The sequence below is a fragment of the Agelaius phoeniceus genome, chromosome 2, assembly GCF_051311805.1.
Source record: "Agelaius phoeniceus isolate bAgePho1 chromosome 2, bAgePho1.hap1, whole genome shotgun sequence".
In the NCBI taxonomy this organism is placed as follows: domain Eukaryota; kingdom Metazoa; phylum Chordata; class Aves; order Passeriformes; family Icteridae; genus Agelaius; species Agelaius phoeniceus.
Genome location: NC_135266.1, coordinates 33,641,954 through 33,660,429, shown reverse-complemented (window position 1 = coordinate 33,660,429; position 18,476 = coordinate 33,641,954). Strand labels below are relative to the sequence as shown.

Sequence of the window (18,476 nt, the reverse complement as noted above, 5' to 3'; positions counted from 1 at the left end):
TCCCTCCATCATTTTAAATGATTGTGAAGCACTTTTGTTGCATTGCCCATTGAAGGGTTAATTTGCAAATTTGAATACTGATAATGTATTTCCATGGTATTAGGACAATTCTGCCCTCAAGAGATAGCTTAGTATAACAATGATAGATTTCAATATCCAGTGTAATACAATGTTGATTTTTACTGCCCTTAGCATTTCCTTGTTGTTTGGGGGGATTTTTAAATTACATCTTGACCAGTTTGCAAATCTAGTGTTTGTAGGTGAACAGTTTTATGAATATACTTTAGCACTGTAATAAATCTTTAGATGGTATTATTACCTAATCTTATACAGAATGTTCTTGTAATTGAAAAGACCTTTTAAATGCAAGCATTTTCTTCTTGGCTCTCAGCTGAGAATTGTATTTAATTTGAAAATGATAGACAGCCTATGGAAGTTGCTATTTTCAAGTATATGGAGGATGCTATTTTTTAGTATATGGAATATATAGATGTTTTTTTTCCATCTGAATTGCTGACATATCCATTACTGTATGTCAAATGTTTTTAATTTCAAGAGGTCTGTAATAGATATCTGAATATCTGTGTGATGTATGCTTCCAAAGCCTCATGAAGATCTGTCTAGTGGGCAAACTCAAGCTGGCATTTCCAAAGCTACTTTGCAAGTCAGAGAACAGCATGCATCTCGAATATTTTATGAAGTGATTATTTTGAATTGATAATTTAAAGAAATAACACAAAGAGCCACAGAGAATTCATTACTGTCGATATGTTTAGGGATGTAGGATTAAATCTGATCAGACTGGTTTGGGCTGTAAAGCAAGAGACTCCCTGATAGAAACACTGGGTCTGGCCTGGGGGAAGAAAAACAACTGTTCTTCTTTAATGGAAGACATAACCTGGAAAGCAAGCTTCTGGGCCTGTGTTTTTCTGGAAGACTAAAAACTAGCATGGTTAGCATTGTGTGAGTGAGGCTGTGTGGATGAGGAAGGTTAGAGCAGGCTAAATTTCTGAGCTTAATGAAGCTGATGAAAACGTTACTGCATGCTTTAACAAGGACAGGATTCACTAGAATATTAAAAATAATTAACTATGCAAAATGTAATTAACAACAAATTCTAATTAGCTAGCTGTGGAAATTGTGCCTTTACTGTCACAGTTTTTCTTTCTTTTTTTTCCCACTCCTCTGTATTCTGAATTGCTTTTCCAACACCACCTCTGCAACTGCGCTGTGTCAGCTGTGCAATATACTGTGATTCACACAACAGTGTTCTCACAAAGAAAAATTGTCACAGGAGAAGAACTTGTTAAAATTTTGATTGTAAGCAATATTTGTCATTTTGAACTGGAATAATAAAAGACAGGGAGGGGTTAACCTAATTCTATTTAATAGAGAAACAACACAGTTTCCACACTAGAACTTCCATGACTGCCTAGTCAAGGTAGGAGTGAAACCACCTTGGCAGTAATAATGCAAAGGATAAAGGTTGGAAGGGAGATGCATTTGAGAAATGGAAGAGATGTAGCAGGGCTGTTACTGCTGAAAATGAGAAAGGAACAGAAAGCCATGCACACAGATGGAAGATCTTGTTTCATTGTTCTGAGGAGTGTGAGGAAAGACAGGATACTGATTGCAAGAGGCTTGGGTTTCTGAACATGGAAGCTGCTTCTTTGTTTGGTTATTCTTCTCATTATGTAAATAATATTTATTCAGTAATGAAAATGGTTAGTAGAAAGTGCTGTTGTGATTGTTTAGAAGTATTGGCGAATATGGGAAAGGAGGAGAATCCTCTTGTGTCCTTACTGTTCTGTTTTCCCCCTGCAGAAAGCACTGGTGTGGCATAATAATATGTATTGACCAACTTGAACTGATGGCATTCTTTGCAAATAACACAGTAAAGAAATAATGGGCCTTACCATGAGCTTCTAATTGTATAAAACTGAAATTTTGGCCAACTGCTCAGTTCAGAGTGTACTGAAATAATAAAGGCTAATTTCTCACTTTCTTTGGGAAAGCCTCCATCCGTCAGAAGTAAGCCAGGGAATTCTTTGAGACTTGTTTTAAGCCTGAAGTGGACTGGATTTTGTGTTTTGTGTATAATAATACACAAAGGCTTCCAAACTCAGCGGGACAGCTCAACACAAATGGCTCTTGACAAAAAAAATTACAAACAAAACAGGAATTGTCTCGCAGTGAGCAGCTAGGCACTGCTCTTACAGAGATGGTTTTGTGTCCCATTCACATGCATAACACTTCTTGATATTCACTAATGAGAGACAAAAACGCCCTACATTCCATTGCTGTTATCACTAGAATGGAATCCCTAGAGCGTACACATTTTAAATAATTATTAATTAGTAAAGATCTCATGCTGACACTGAGAAGACCTGCAGGTAGGACTAGATGCTATTTTTATGTAAACATATACTTGCTTATTTTTGTCCCTCTTCATGAAAAAAAAAAGTAAAAATTGCTCTCACCATTTGTTCATTGGCTCTTATGGTTTTGCATTTAGTTATTTGAGAATGCAATTGCCTCAATTTTTGAGACTGATCTTATAAAATACTTATGAACTCATTTTCACAACTGAAATAGAAAGAAATATGGTACTGCTCAGATTTTCCAAAGATACTTCTCTTTCTTCTGCCTGTTCTGCTTCAGATTCTTGTGATAGATTTGCTTTATCCAATTAACATCCCTCCCCACCTCCTTAGGGCTGGCCTGACAGTGTTACAAATTGGAGGTGAATGTATTAACTGCATGGAGGTGAGGGTTCCATTCATGCTACCAGCCCCACCTTCTTCAGCCTTCGTGGTTTTCAGAGTTCCCATGTGCACCACCAGCCATTTTTCCTCTACATCCTGCACCTCTACAGCACCTTGCCTCCTGCAGAAGGCAGTGTGGTTCCTCTACCACATTTACAAAAAAAAGAGGTCTCCTGCCCACAGCCTAACATTTCTAAAGTACTCTGTATTGTTTGTAGGTGTTCTAAGAGGTAGACCAGAAAATGTGACCCCTTGGTTTTAGCGTGCCTTTCATTTGGATGTCTTTAATTTTTGCTTTAATCTATAATAGGAAAAAATTGATCTAGAATGTGCCTAGAAGTGGATACAAGTAAATGAGTGACTGTATCTGAGCACGGAAACTAGATTTTTCCATGTCCAACAATTTCTCTGGAGGAAGTAATAAAGATGGGGACAGATTTTGACAGACTTGTAGTGAATGCAGAGAGCTGCACCCAGCTCACTAGCTCTCTGCCATGCAGCTCCTGAGGGTGTTGGTGGCTCTGAGGCAATGCTGTCATAGAATCACAGAATGGTTTGGGCTGGAACAGATTTTAAAGGTCATCTCAATCTAAACCCCTTGCCATGGGCAGGGACACCTTCTACTGGACCAGGTTGCTCAGAGCCCCATCCAACCTGGCCTTGAACACTTCCAGGGATGGGGCATCCACAGCTTCCCTGGGCAAGCTGTGCTAGTGCCTCAATACCCTCACAGGGAAGAATTTCTTCCTACTATCTAACTGGGGTGTGCATTTGACAATCCATCAGATCCAGTTAATGAATATCTCAGGTGTAAAGCCGGTTGCTTGAGCAAGCTGCAGCACTAAGAATGATGCCTGGAGAACTGATTTGCAGGATCATATAACCCTGCTTTAAGAGATGGAAATATGCATCAGGAGAGTGAAACACAAGGCTTAGAGTGGTAACATTTCAACAGTTTCTTTTGAACTTGCCTTCTGAAGTCTGTCAGACCTTCATTACGTTGGCCAGTCTAAAGTGATACAGCTCGCCTTTGTTATGTAAATAACATCAGAATAACAGCTATTGGTGGACTTAATACTGCAAATGCTCTGCATAAAGAGACTTCAAATTTTCTGATTATTTGAAGTCTCAGGTTCCTGAGACTTCAAATTTTCTGATTATTTAAAAAATAAAATTGTTTTTAATAATGTTATCAAATAAATTATTCATGTAGTTGTACCAGACATACTTACCCTCTGGAAAATGTGGTGGGTGCATATTTTTATAATTGAGAATGCCATTTGATATTGCCCCATGCTATTATAGTGCATTTCAAATGGAAAAAAAATGTTCATCAGAAGTGAAATCTAAATCTGGATATACAAAATAACACATAAATTCTTCATAAGTATCTCTGGCTTTGAATTTCCATGGTTACTGCACCCAAATATAATTTTTGTTGAAGTGAGTGTGTACCTGCTAATTGGACCAGTGATTCAAATCTAACAAGTTGGATCATTGAGCACTTTTCAAATTCTTCACATCAGGAGTTCCAACAAAGGCTACTGCCATTTTTTATTTAATAAAAGAAAACTTCTGGACATCAATGTAGACTGTCTAAAGATGATAATCTTGAAAAGCCAAACCAGAACTAGCAGTGAATGTTGCATTTACAAATTATGTTATTTACATATCACTTGCAAATCGTTTAAACAAGCAGTAGGCACAACCGGTGGGCACTGTGGTTTCAAGCAAGTTTTCATAATTCCTTTTAGATTGGGCTCCATACATAAAATGTAGAACTATTAAATATCCTGACTTGGAAGGGACCCACATGCATCATTGAGTCCAACTCCTGGCCCTGCATAGGACACTCCCAAGAGTCACACCATGTGCCTGAGAATGTTGTCCAAATACTTCTTGAACTCTGTCAGGCTGGTGCTGTGACCACTTTCCTGGGAAGCCTGTTTGGTTGCCCAACCACCCTCTGGGTGAAAATCACTTTCTTAGTACCCAACATAAACCTCCCCTGGCAACTTCATGCTGTTTCCTTGGGTCTTGTCACTAGCCAACACAACAAACTGTGTCTGCCCCTCCTCTTTCCCTCAAGAGGAAGTCTCCTCTTCTCCTGGCTAAAGAGACAAAGTGATCTCAGGTCCTACTCATACAACTTCCCTTCAAGGTCCTTCACCATCGTTGTGTCTCTTAAAGAATAATGGGGAGGAGGAGGATATTAATATGTTTTCTCAATGTTGCCATCCTGGCTGGGTGACCTGTATTAAACTCCCATGATGACATCCACTTTATTTGTCTGTCCCTTAATCCTTATGTTTCAAAGTAGTTTTTATCCCTATCTGGATTATGTTAATATGACTACTTTCTTACATTTTCAGTCTGCCAGGTAAGACAAGAGTAAAGTATTTCCCATCCTCATGCACTAACATGTAGGCATTTGGGAAGGTTTTTCAAAGGAAACTACTTTTGGTTTTGAAAGCTTATATTTTAAAAGTTCAATCAGTAACATGAGGAAATGGAGTATTTCTATTTTTTAATACAAATTTTGAGGCATTTCAGAAGTTTTGTAGAGTATTTTACTTCAAATGCCTACTCTATCTTGATTCAAGAGGTGTCTGTGATAAATGACAGACTAACCAGTTAGGCGATGGTTGCATTTTTTACTTTGAAAATAAAGCCCGGAGAATAAAATTCCTTGTTTTATTACAATGCTTCTTACATAATAACAACTAAATGTTGTGCACCTTTGCCTAAAAATGCCAGCAAATGGTCTCAGTTCTGTTAGCATTTCATTGACATTCAGTCAGTGGCTTCATGTTGGCCAAACCCAGTAACAGTCCCATCTGCCAAGTCTTGCTCTACATTCCTAATTCCTTAGCTGCCAGGGAACAGGAGTCTAAGTATTGTGAGAAACTTGACTTCTGGTTTATTTGAATTTCAAACTACTAATATACATCCCCAACAAACTTATGCTGAAGGATGATTATTTGCCTCAGAGCAGTTTCTCCCTTGAGCAATCAGTCATATTTGCCTCCAGACTCCTGTTATTGCCTGCCATTAGCAAGTTCACACTTTATTCCCCAGCATCCTTATTCCTTCATGTGTAGTGGCATCACTTTACTGTTCCCAGCCTTTGTTCCTTCCCTTACAGAAGATGCAGAGGATGCAGAGTTACTGATATTTTCTTTGCAGTGGTCTTTACTTACACAACCAGCAATGGGCAGAAACTGATGCACAGGAAGGTCCAGCTGAATATGAGTTTCTTTACCGTGTGGATGATGACCTTGCACTGGAACAGATTGTGCAGAGGGGTTGTGGAGTCCATTTCATTGGAGATATTCAGGAAGCATCAGGACAATCAGAGTCACAGTATTATTAGGGTTGGCAAAGACTTTGGAGGTCATCCAGTCCAACACCTCTGCCAAGGCAGGGTCACCTAGAGCAGGTTACTCAGGAACGCAGCAAGGTGGGCTCTGGATGTCTCCAGAGACAGACACACCGTGCTGCACCACCTGCTCCAGGATGACCCTGCCTCAGTAGGGAGGCTGGACCAGATGCCCCAGCGTGGTCTCTTCCAACCTTTCCCACTCTGAGATTCTGTTTGCCTCCGGGCTACTCCTTACTAACCTTTCTCGTCTGCAACACTTTAAAGCTACTTTATTTAAGAAGTCAACAGTACAGTTTGCAGATGGCCCTTCAATGACTTAAACAACCCTTGTTGGTTTTGGTTTTTTTTTTTTTTTTTAATCTCTGCATCCCGGCTGTAAGGATGCTCTCATCCCGTTACTACCGGCGCGGCTCCGCCCGCCTGCCCGTGGCGCTGCCCGCCCCGCTGCGGGACAGGATGTCCCGCCTCCCGCCGCTCTCCCGATTGGCAGGGAGCGCCGCTGGCGTACGGGGGGCCGAACTCTCCCCGTCTCCAGTAGCGGCGGAGCGAGGGAGGGATCGGCCAGCGGCTCCGCCGGCGGAGGGGTGGGGGGTGGGCGGGCGAGGGAAGGAGGGGCGAGGATTACCCGGGGCCGAGCGGGCGGCGGTGCAGCGGGAGCCGGATCCGCCGCTGCCGCCGTCGCTGCCGCGGCTGCTCGGTGAGTGTGGGAGCCCCGGCAGCCCCGCCGGGCTCGGGGGCGGCGGGAGGCAGGGGCGGCGGCGGCGGCGGGGGAGCGCGGCCTCCGCTCCGCATCCCGGGAGCGCCGCGGGAGGGGCAGGCGGGGCAGGGCCGGCCCCCGCGGCGACCCCTGCCCGGGCGGGGCTCTGCCTCCGCTCCCCGAGCCCCCGGCCCGGCGCCGGGCTGCCCCGGCGGGTGGGAGCCGTCAGGGCGGTGACAGCGGGGCGGGAGCGCGGGGGTGGGATGCTCGGCAGAGGGGGAGCCCCCGGCCGCGGGGAGGAGGGGGTGCGGGTGACCCTGATAATCGCTTTATGTTGGCCTGCGGCTTGCGTAATCTGCGATCAATTATTTATTTCATGCACCACTTACGGGGCTGAGGGGCAGCGTTAAGGCCTTCGGTGTGGCTCAGCGCAGCAGAAGGGAGGCTTCCTTCCCACGGGTGTGACAGGGAGGGGATGTGCAGGCTTTTTTCTGGGTTCAGGTAGTATTCCTAATGCGCGTTCCTCTCCCCGTGCAAATTCAGGGGATGTGAACGAACGAGGTCCTTCTTCATGATACATTTTTAAAGATCAAGTGGAAGCCGTCCTAGTCTGAACAAAAATAACCCTGTGTGGTTTACTTCATGTGCTAGATTGTCCTTTTTTTTTATTTTTTCTTTCTCTCCGCTCATTCTGTAGCAGGTTGGGCTGCTCAGCCAGCCTGGAGAGAAGGCTGAAGAAGGAAACATGTCTTCTGATTCTTTTTGTCTGTCTGCTCAAGCAAGGTTTGACTCCAAATGGTTGAAGACAGACTTGCAGGTAAGGACTTTGGTCATATTGCATTGTGACCTTTCAGGTGCTGTTCAAGGATGCTTTTAGTCCAAAAAGCTGACAAGTAGAAGATTGCAGCTCTTGAGATAGTGTATAGGTTTTCCCAGGTATGCTGATTTATAAGTGGCTTTGAAGAAACACCAAGTTATTTTGATCTGCAAATAGATCTGCATTTTCAGTCCAGTCCCTTCTGCTTTGAAACAAGCTGGGCTACATATGTGTGTTATCTTTGCTGAGTGTCAAAGCTCCTGGCAGAGTATGTGGCATTTCTGCTAGAACTATAAATTCTTATTTAGGCTGTTGCTAAATGTCTTGCCTGCATATGAGCTGGCAGTTTTAATGCACAGGAGAACTGAAGCGAAAGGCAATGGAAATGTAATTTATATTTTGAAGAATTCAAATTAGATTTTGCTGCAGTTGTTTGCATTATCAATAGAAGGTTCCTTTAAATTTTGTCCTTTTTGAGTTTTTTGTCAAAGGTACAAGGTTGAAATGGAAGTGGTCTTCATTGAAATATACCAGTATTTGATGAAAGTTTTCTTTTGTCTTAGAAGATTTCTTCATTTAGCAAAGTTGTGTGATATGGGGAGGAGGAGGATATGAATATGTTTTCTCAAATCAGGTTTTGCAAATAAATGGAAAATATAGAGAAATAGAGTAGTTTGGGTCAGTTATGTTTGTTGTAGATGAAATGAATAACTAGATTAAGTCCTTGTGTCTTCACCTTCTTTTACCCAGATGTTGCGTATAGATCTCTTACTTTGAATAACCTTTCCAAGTTTCAACTCAAAACTGTGAAATTCTTTTTGGGGTGGGCCAGCCAGTGTTATTCTTTTGTTACTGTTAATGATAGTGCTCCTGAAAAAACTCTTAAAAATTCCATCTTCGTGACTTAATCCCAGATTACCTGCTGATAGTCTACATGCTTGAGTTGTTCTTATGGTTAGACAAGGATTTTCCCCATGCAGTTGTGATTTAAAAGCAGCCTTTCTCCAGTATTTTACATCAAACAAGATAAATTGGAATCAGAAGTGACAGATATAGCCTAAGAGATTCCATTATTTAGTAGGTCTTGAATGTAAATGCTATGCAATGACAGGGCTTGCTCTTGATTTGGTTAGATTAATTTTATTTTCATCTTTTGTTCCTACCAAAGTAAAAGTTTCAGTCTAAAGTCAGATGTTTCTCTAATGTAGTAAATAAAGATGCTATACAACATTTTGGAGGCAAGCATATTAAGAAATAGGGAAATATTTTTTTTGTTTTCAGAAGAGTGGCTTTTAGATTACATTATATTGTATATAGTGATTGTTGAATACAGGGAAATTTATCTGAAAAAGTGGCAACCTTTGTTTGTAACACCTGCTGACTATGCATTGCCTTTTCTTTCTTCTCTATTATATGGGGTGAAAAATGTGACTGTTCATGTGATATATCAGATTTTTCCTTTTTTGTAGTGCCTTTTTTTCTACATCACTTTTTTTTTACTAATTATTCAAACTTTTGATAGGAGGGTTTCGGTTGTCATGGATTATTTTCAGTTGTGTGTATAAATGCAATGATATTATTTGTGATTCATTAGACTGTAGCTTAGTTGATGTGTTACAAGACTTCCTTTTAATAATAAAAATCTGCATTTGTAGCATATTTCTATGAATAAATGCTCTTACTTACACAAGTTCTTTATGTGTAATAACAAGTTAAACTCTTAATTGCCAGAGTACTCCTTTTTTTTTTTTTCCTTCCAATCAAGCTGTAGTCAGAATAATGAGAATAATGAAATAAGGGAACAGTAATGATTTGTCATGTGCTGGATGCAAACATCACTTCTCTGGAATCTGAAGACAAGCCAGGCCTCCTGGGTATAATATAATTTTCTTATTAGGTTACCTGTTTTTGGTATTACACAGGTCCTCATCACAGAACTCTTAATTGGATGCGTGTGTTCAGTATTTAAAAAAATTGAGCATGTGAATCTTGAGTAGCATCTTTTAATGTATTAAATGGCAGATGCCTTCTGTAAAGGACAGGGGTTTTGGGCTCTGGAGAATTTTTCTACTACATGAATGATTATTTTAGCTGTTTGTTGGCTAGCATGACCTAGCTGCGTGTGGTTATTTTTTTTAATGGGTATAAATCCTGAGTCTTAATCCTTTAAGTTCTATGTGTACTGAATATGTAGATTTCTTAATGTGCTTGTTTTTACTGGCTCAGCTGTAGAAGAGCCCTATTGGTGCTCAAGAGACTGTCAGCAGGAATTGAAAAGGTGAACACAGTACTATGAGAGGTTTGAAGAAGACATGCTAAATTTATGTGAAAGGATTAAAATGACTACAGATTGTTTGGAATTGGACCCTGGAACTCTTCACTTTGTAGCTACATTTTTAACTTCTCAGTGTACAGCAGTCCAAGAATGAGTAGGTGACAGTCCTTGTAGAAACAGAATTATTCTGGGGAATTACATTAGGAGGCATACAGAGACTGATTAATTTTTAAAATAAATTCTGCTGCTAAAAAATTTGGGGTGTATTGCTAGGATTGGAAGTAAAATGGTTTCATTTGGTGTCCTAGTATCTCCAAAGTACTTTTTTCTTTTTTTACTTTTTTCCTTTGTCACTGTTGCTAGAGAGTTTGTTTTTTAGACTTGATAACTGGCAGTTATTGATGATTAGGCCAATGAAATCTCTCTTAAAATTATTGCATTCTTTTTTGCATTTGCTCAAGAAGATGTTGCATGAATAGTGTAATACACAATATTCTAGTACTATTTGCATTAATAAGTACTATGTTGTGGCATTAATACAATAAGAAAAGAGTGACATGTGGATTGTAACATGGCTTGTGTTTAATCACCTGTGTGCGTCACTGTTGCAGCTGGTGCCCAGGCCAAATTTAAATGTTCTTACTCAGTTTTGGGATGTTACTACTGTGAGATAGAGGCAGTGGGATGTAGCATGTTATTACTGCTCTTAAGTGAATATCAAAGGCACAAGTCCTTCTGTAGTAGCAGTGACCTTCTGGCCTGCACAATTACCTGACATGGTGTGAAATGTTAATGGAACTGCATCTTCACAATGTTTTTTGCTTACATTATTTTTTCTGAAACTGAACAATACTATTTTAGGAAGCCAAAGTGCTCCACAAAGATCCAAATGCAACCTGTAACTGCTCCATGTCTTTTTAAAAACTTTGTAATTATTTGCATGATCTATGGCTACTAGTGTAATTTTGAAGTGCTCGGAAACATTTCTTTTACTTAAAAAAATCTAAATTTCCTGGTGGAGCAAAATAGGATACTCTCTGTTATCTGTAAAAATAGACTGTTACAGCAGCTGAAATATCAGGGTAGTACAGCTGAATATGAGAACATCAGTACACAATATGTAGTATGTTCTCCTATGACATATATCAACAGGATGTGTATAACATCATCATTAATAAAATAGTCCTGTGAAGTTATGAAATAGGTGGATTTTAGTGCAGGCCACTTTTTCATGTATCATTCTTAATACAGTTGCTTGAATTTATAAGTTACTTATTTAGATTTGAATTAATGCATTGAAAAGGCCTACCTATTGATGACTATTACTAGTAGGAACCATTACATTTATAGCAAAACTTTGTGTGTCATGGGAGATTGTGTTTCAATGACTGTTCCTAAGGAAGACATCCTTTATTATAAAAAGGGAAGATTAAAATTGTTTACTTAAACCTCAGTAGGTACCCAGTTTGTGGAATCAAACTGTGCTTAAAATAATTCTGATTAAATAGATGTACTGTACAACTAAATTAGAATCTTATGCAGAGACCTTTAATTAGTGATGGATGAATAACTAAAAACTAGAATTGCTGTGAGCTAATGGGATGCATGTGTGTGTTCAAATGGAGTTTAATTAGGCTGCTTATTCTGGATCCTGTGGAGAACTGTTGTGCTTAATAGCAGGAGTTAGAGGGAAAAACTTTTATTTTCCTGTAGTGTGGAGAAAAACTTTAGGCAACAGTCAAGGTGTAGGAGCTGTCTGCAATAGGAAAATGAAGTATTTCCATCAGTTTTGATGGAGTTCATGCTTGGCAGACTATTTCTGTCATTATCTTTTGTCACAGAGATGAAAATAATTTTTTTGAAATTAAATAGCCACCTTTAAGAGTTGCATTAATTTGAAACCTTTTTACCCTTCCTTTGAAGTTATATTCATCATTTGTATTTTCTTGAAAATCCTACCTTCCAACATTAAGATCAGTGTCTTTACTTGTGAGAAGATTATGTAAAGAAATGATGTCTTGGCTATTAAAAGCAAGAAGTTGGTGAAAGTTGCTGTCTCTATTTTGTTGTTTCCTGTTAATCTTCTTTGCTTTGGTTTTCTGATCAAAAAAATGAAGGGCTTATTTGGAAGCTCTTACAGTAAACTGCAAATGAGGACTCCTTTGTAATTAAAGGAAGTGAACTTTGTGATACCAATTTTTAAAAGTTATTTTAAAACTGAAGTAGTGCTGTCTCTCCTAAATAAGTGATTTCCAGATGGAGGGAAAAACACTCCATGTGGTGTGATAGGTTAGAGAAATTAGATTTAATCCATAGGTTCAAATATTTGTGTTCAGACAGAGCTATTCTTCAGATGTATAAAAATAGGGAATTGCATAATTTTTCTTTCTGTGTGACTATTTACTGTTAATTTTTCCAGCAAGTGGAAGACCAGCACCCTGCTGTTATGGGGATGTTTCTAGTTTAACCCCAAATCTGTTGCAGTAATGTGGGGCTGCTGAACCTTTTGATTTTGCTCTCTGAGCTGTTGAGCACTGTGTTTAGGTGCAGTGATGTTGCACTGTGCTCTGCATAGGTGTGATAAGCAGCTGTGGTCTCAGGGCATGCCTCGTTCAGCACGGGAGGAAGGAAGGACAAAATACTAAGACAACAATGAAAAAGGAAACACAAATTGAATGGATTCAGAAAAGCAAAAACAGAAGAGAGACTTAGTAAAGGACTTCTTCTTCTGTGATTTTCTTCAGTATTACTGGGCTGAAAGTGTTTTTCACTTAAGTATTTTTCTAGCAAGGAAAATTTTTCATGTAGTTTTTAAATTACAGCCAGTGGCTAATGCAAAAATAAGGGAATAGAAGAACACATTCTCCACTACCCTTGACAATTCTGAGGTGATGATTATTTAAGTAGCTTATATTTTAAATTCCATATTGATGTTCTGTGGTTATGAAGTCAGTTTCTTAAATTTCCAGTGCAATTATATAACCAGGAATCCTACCTAAGTCAATCCTTGTCCATTTGGGTGATTTTATTTTCCTGGCTTCGTTTCTCTTGAGTTCAAGTTAACTTTTATGAAGGCTTCTATGCTTTTTGCAGGGAAGTTTATGAAACCACCTTGATAACAAAATCAAATGTACTACATAGAGTTTGTCTAATTAAAATAGTTGGCTTCAAAGCAAAATCAGAGCTGCTGATTATTCTTAAAATAACTTACTGAAAGCAAAATTGTAGCAGTGCTTTGAGAATTCTCAGGAGCTTACCCAGTTATGGTTGCAAGATTTAATTTTCTTGAAATGGAAGGAAATGTTAATGCCAGGGTCTTATTGTCAAAAGTTGATAGGGGTGGACGGGAATTTCACTGCCAGCCCTGTTGGAGGCTGGCAGCAGCATATGTCAGCAACCAACTAGATACCCCTTGGACTTAATCAGATGTTGTACCAGACAGAATAAATTACAGTTCTACTGCAGAGATAAGATTAACTAAAGATTAGAGTGGAGGCAGCCCAGTTTACAGTAGAAGTTCACTTTAAAGTCTCCTTAGGCCCTTGTGTTTTTAGTTTGGGATAAGTGGGCAGGGCTGAGCCTTAGGTCTGTGTGGGAAGTGTGGATTTGTTGAGATATATGGCTTTCAAGTGATCAAGACATGGTCTGGGGATGAGAAAGTGTGACAAATGATGGAAGAGGCATGGGGTTTCTGAAGGTGAGATGCGTAGGAGATGGGGATTGAGAAGAGGTCAGTAGATGTCATGGGAAAGGACAAGGGAGATTTTTAGCTTGGGGAATGAGTAGGAGGATTAAGAACATGGGCCAAAGTTGCAAGGCAGTGGATAGTAGTAATGGAGTATAGAGCTGCTCTTGTCCTGGTCTTTGGAAGGAAGTGTGTAATGGGGCAAGCAGGGCCTTGGGGGAGATTTACAGAGGACACATCTCTGGTACTGTTGTCAGTTGCAGAAGTTCAGTGAAAACTTCATTATTCTTAATTTGTTAACTTACTGAGTTGAAATTCATCCCTTTAAACATTTGCAAATGAAATTGCTAAATTATTAGAGGGAAAGATATTCATATGAATCAAGCAATCTAGTGAGAGAGACTTTACAGAACACAAGTGGCTGCTCTTATGTTTGGATGTCCAGTATGTCAGGAACAATGAAGACACCAAGTGTGTTTTTCTTGTCTTTCACTGTAGCACCAATTGCCTTGTGAAGATTCTTCAAATAATTTAGTGGAGGGAAGTACCTTTTTTCTTTTTTTTTTTTTTTTTTTTTTGTTCTGAACAGAGTTTTAGTTCTCTAGTTTGAACATTGAGATGTGTGATAGACTCATTATGAATGACTGAATATGAGAGGTATCGGTGGGAGCAAAGGAAGAAAGTCATAAAATACTGTAGGAAGAAAAAAATGCAGGGTTGGGAAGTTAAAGCAGACACTTTTCCACTACACAGAAGAGTGTTATCTTCAGCTGCAAGTTTCACAGGGTCACAAATGTTTGAGATTGGAAGGACCTTTGGAAGTCATCTGGTCCAACTCCCCTGTTGAAGAAGAGCCACCTAGAGTCCAGTGCCCAGGTCTGTGTTTGAATGTCTTCTGAATATCTTCAAAACTTGGGAATCTACAACCTCCCTGGGCACCTTGTGCCAGTGCTTGGTCTCTCTCTCACAAGGAAAATGTGTTTCCTGGTGGTCAGAGGGAAGCTCCTGCATTTCGGTTTACACCCATTCCTTTTGGTCCTGTCCCTGGGTACTACTGAGCAAAGCCTGGATCCATCTTTTTTACACCTTCCCTTCAGATTTCATACACATATATATATATATAGATGAGCTTTCCTCCCAAACCCTTTCTCTCTGCCTTTCCTCATAAAAAGGGAGCTCCAGTCCCTTAATAATTTTCGTGGCTCTTTGCTGGGCTTTCTCCTTTTTGTCCATGTCTCTCACACTGAGCCTACACTGGACCTGTACTGATGCCTGAGGCTGTTCCTCCCCAGCTGTAGGACTTTGCACTTCTTCATGAGGTTTAGGATCATGAGGTCAATCCTCCAATTTCTCCAGCTTGTCAAGGGCCCTCTGGATGTCAGCACGACCCTCTTTTGTATCAACCACTCCGCCCCATTTCTCTTGGCTAAAAGAAATATTTCTCTTAAGGGAGCAGTAAATTTTCTATCGTGATTATGTAATTTTGAGATCATGAAAATAAACTTGCTTAAATAATTTATCACTTAAAAACTCAGACTTTTCTTTCACTTTTGGCTAATATATATAGCAAATACTAGATACCTGCTGAATGTTGAGTAGATTAATAGTAATTGTGTTACAGCTGAAATTAAGTTGCCGTGTTATGACAGATGGATTGGTTGTAAATACAATTTCTTAATTATCTGTTCAGTTGGTTGCTTTGATTATTGCTGTAAAGTCAGTCCAGTGTTTCTTTACTTTCATACTTGTCTCATTTTTTCCCTTCCCCCAACACAGATACCTCTGACAAAATGTTAACTACAACCTAAGTAGTAGGCAAAATTGTTTATCTGAAGGCTGCTTATGGTATTTGGAAGGGAGGTGGAACTCTGTGACCCGTAGTCTTGGTGGTTCCTCTATCTTTTTGCAACATACCAAGAAAAAATTACTTTGATAAGACTTTGAACCAAACCCAAGGCCAAAGAAATTTTGTTTACTTTTACAGTTTTTAGTTGCATGAAAGAGTTGAGTGAACTTCGTGCTGTGTAAAAGAATTAGAAGTTGGAGAAAACAGTTCCTGATTCTGCTTTATATGAATGCTTTCAAAAGTAATAAGTAAGTTTTCTGAAATAGAACAGTTCTACATTATGAAGAATCTGGCATTCAAAGCCTGGAGACATTTAGATTCTATGGGCTGTGAGAATGATTTTCCATACCAAGGTGATCTGAGAATGTAAAGTAAAATGTGTGAAAAAGACAGTTTATTAGAAAAAGATCTTTAATTTCTGAAAACTATAATTTATTATGCAGCCCATATGGAAGGTTGCCTCACTTACTATTTTTCAAGCTTGTATTTTACCATAGGTTAGCATTTTACAGGTGAAAGATAAAAAAATAATGTATCACCACTATATGAAATAAAATCACTGAAACAACTGTTTTACTTTTTTTACACAGGAAAAAAACTACGAAAAGTAAATTCCCTAGGTGTCCCACTAAAGTATATGACCACATCTAAAGAAGGAAAAAGTGAAAACCATTTATTGTTGAAATATTCATAAATATAAAAAAAATCAGTTAATGGTGAATGATTTTTTTCATTGTTGAAATGCAACTTCAGGTTATTCCAATTTTAAAAAAATGAAGCCAAATGTAAAGCTCTTAGCAGAACACAAAGCAGGTCTTTGCAAAATCTCCTTGTTCTGTGTAACACTGAAGTACAGGGACTGTACCTTTCAGTAAAGCATGGTCAGGGTTTGAGTCTGGTGCTGTACAACTGATAAGTCACAGATAAGGTGGATAATGTCTAGCTCACACTGCATGATTCTGCCCCTGATCAGGCAATAGTAAGTGACAGACAAGTACAATGTGTCAACTCATATTTTATGCTGAAAGAAGAATTATGGAGATCATTAATACGGAGTTGGAGTGGATTTCTGAATATGAAATTCTCAATATGAGGTCAAGAAATTACTATGGGCATTTAGTGTGTTACAGTGGTATGAAGGCATGCAACTTGTCTTTTAATTCCTGTTAACTGGGATGAGCTGGGTCAGCAAATCTCTGCCCTGTTGGTGGATGTGTCTCTTAATATCTGTAATCCTTAATCATTACAATGTAATGATTTTATTTTGAGCTGTTTCACAAGACAAGTGGACTTTTATGTAGTGGTAAATATTTTATGGCAGTTGTTGCAAGTCACATCTTTGTATTACCTCTCTGTTAAAACACTTTGGATTTGATTGCTAGTTACATAACACAAAGAAGCTTCTGAATGAACCTTCAACAAGTGCTGTATTTTCTTTTCTTATTTTAAAAGTGTTTTTTGGTGGTGTTATGGGGGTTTTTTTGTTTATTTTTTGTTTTTGTTTTTATTTTTTTTTTTTAATGTGGTCCACTGCACCACTGTGGTATGGAGAAAATACTCTGTTTTTCAGTTTTGTGTCCTGCCCTCCTCCCTTATGCTTTATAGCTGTGAATTACAGCCTGGTTATTATGGAATTCACTTGGGATGCAGATACCTGTTCTGCAGCATTTTATAAAGCAAAAAACAACATCCATAGAAGAGAAGTTGTCCTGCTCATTAGGATTCTCCAAGGGAGATCCAAATTCCTAAATCATTAGGAGACTTGTGTTACAGCCAGTGCTTTTGTGAGTGGTTCCAGCTAGCAGAGTCTATGTTCTGTTGCCAGTATTTGTGCTCTTGAGCACAGAGTGTATTGGGAGCTGACCTGGGCTCAAGCAGCCCTTTGCTCTTGCTCTGGGTGTTGCTGGTTTTAGGCTGATCCATTCCATAATCTGGAATGGTGGGAGAGGAGGCATTGGAGCAGTTGGAAAGAGGAGGGAGGGTGGTGAGAGATGCTTTGCACAGCAGGACCAGATTGAACTGGCTGAATTCATTTACAAATCTGTGCCTTGATGTCATCATTCTGGTTAAGATGCCCAGCTCTTCAGCTGCTGGTTGGCGAGGGGACTGTGAGCTTCTGTGTCTTGGGATTTTATGCAGCTTGACTTTGTTTGAATAGCTTTTCCTGAAGAGAAAAAGGACTCCCCACACCCTCTCCCTGCCCCCCAGCTGGTGTCATCTTGAATGGCTGGATAGTTCTGGGGTGACCAAGTCCATGCCTTTAATGAAAACTTGTCACCAAAAAAAAGTTCATTTTTCTGGACTTGAACCTAAAATTTACCATTTTGCACTTTTAATTTGAAAATAGCATAGCTAGACAATCAGAGATTCTGAAGATTTTTTTTAAATCCTTGTCATACACACACACACACACACAAAATCTCATTTCCAATGAGATGGTACATGTGTTTTCTTTCTTCTGGGATGATGTATAAAATCAGATGTGTTTTTAGTGTTAGCTTGAGTTGCCTTGAGAGAAAAGTGTGTGTAACTGTATGTAATGTATTATTTTTAACAGCTTGCTTTTACACGAGATGGATTGTGTGGCTTGTGGAATGAAATGGTAAAAGATGGAGAGATTGTATATCCTGGAACAGAATTAATACAGAGTGGTGAACTACCTCCAAGAAAAGGTATGAATTTTAAACTTCTTTTAATTTGTTCGTTTTTTTCTTTCACTGTGGTGTTGAAAATGGACTTCAGCTTTCATACTGTCACAAGACTTTTGTTTATCATCACCTGTCTATATGATTTGCAGGTGTTAATGTTTTGAATTAAATACAATTGAAAGTGATTTCTAAAAAGTGTATGAAAAGGTAATGTCCAAGCCTCCAAATGAAGGCTTAAATCTGTTCTAGCCTTGTGAAATTTAACTTCATAACTAGGCATGTTACTATGAGAGAGGCTTGGCAGTGTCTTTTTGTTTGGTATGCTTGGTGTGTTTACAGCTGTAGCCTTTGTTTAAAGGAA

The 18,476-nt window shown here is 39.2% G+C and overlaps 1 protein-coding gene across 3 annotated transcripts in view; it reads left to right on the top strand.

Moving 5' to 3' along the window:
• The first annotated feature begins 6,755 nt into the window (after window positions 1-6,755).
• The window catches only part of HERC2 (HECT and RLD domain containing E3 ubiquitin protein ligase 2), a 104,376-nt gene continuing 92,655 nt past the window's right edge, over window positions 6,756-18,476 (top strand). For 2 of the 3 annotated variants that reach the window (XM_054654364.2, XM_054654362.2), the window contains exons 1-3: window positions 6,756-6,844; window positions 7,542-7,661; window positions 18,025-18,139. In XM_054654364.2, the coding sequence (XP_054510339.2) occupies window positions 7,590-7,661; window positions 18,025-18,139 (187 nt within the window). In that variant the 5' untranslated portion in view covers window positions 6,756-6,844; window positions 7,542-7,589. The remainder of the gene's footprint in view (window positions 6,845-7,541; window positions 7,662-18,024; window positions 18,140-18,476) is intronic. The other variant, XM_054654363.2, reaches the window with a different exon arrangement.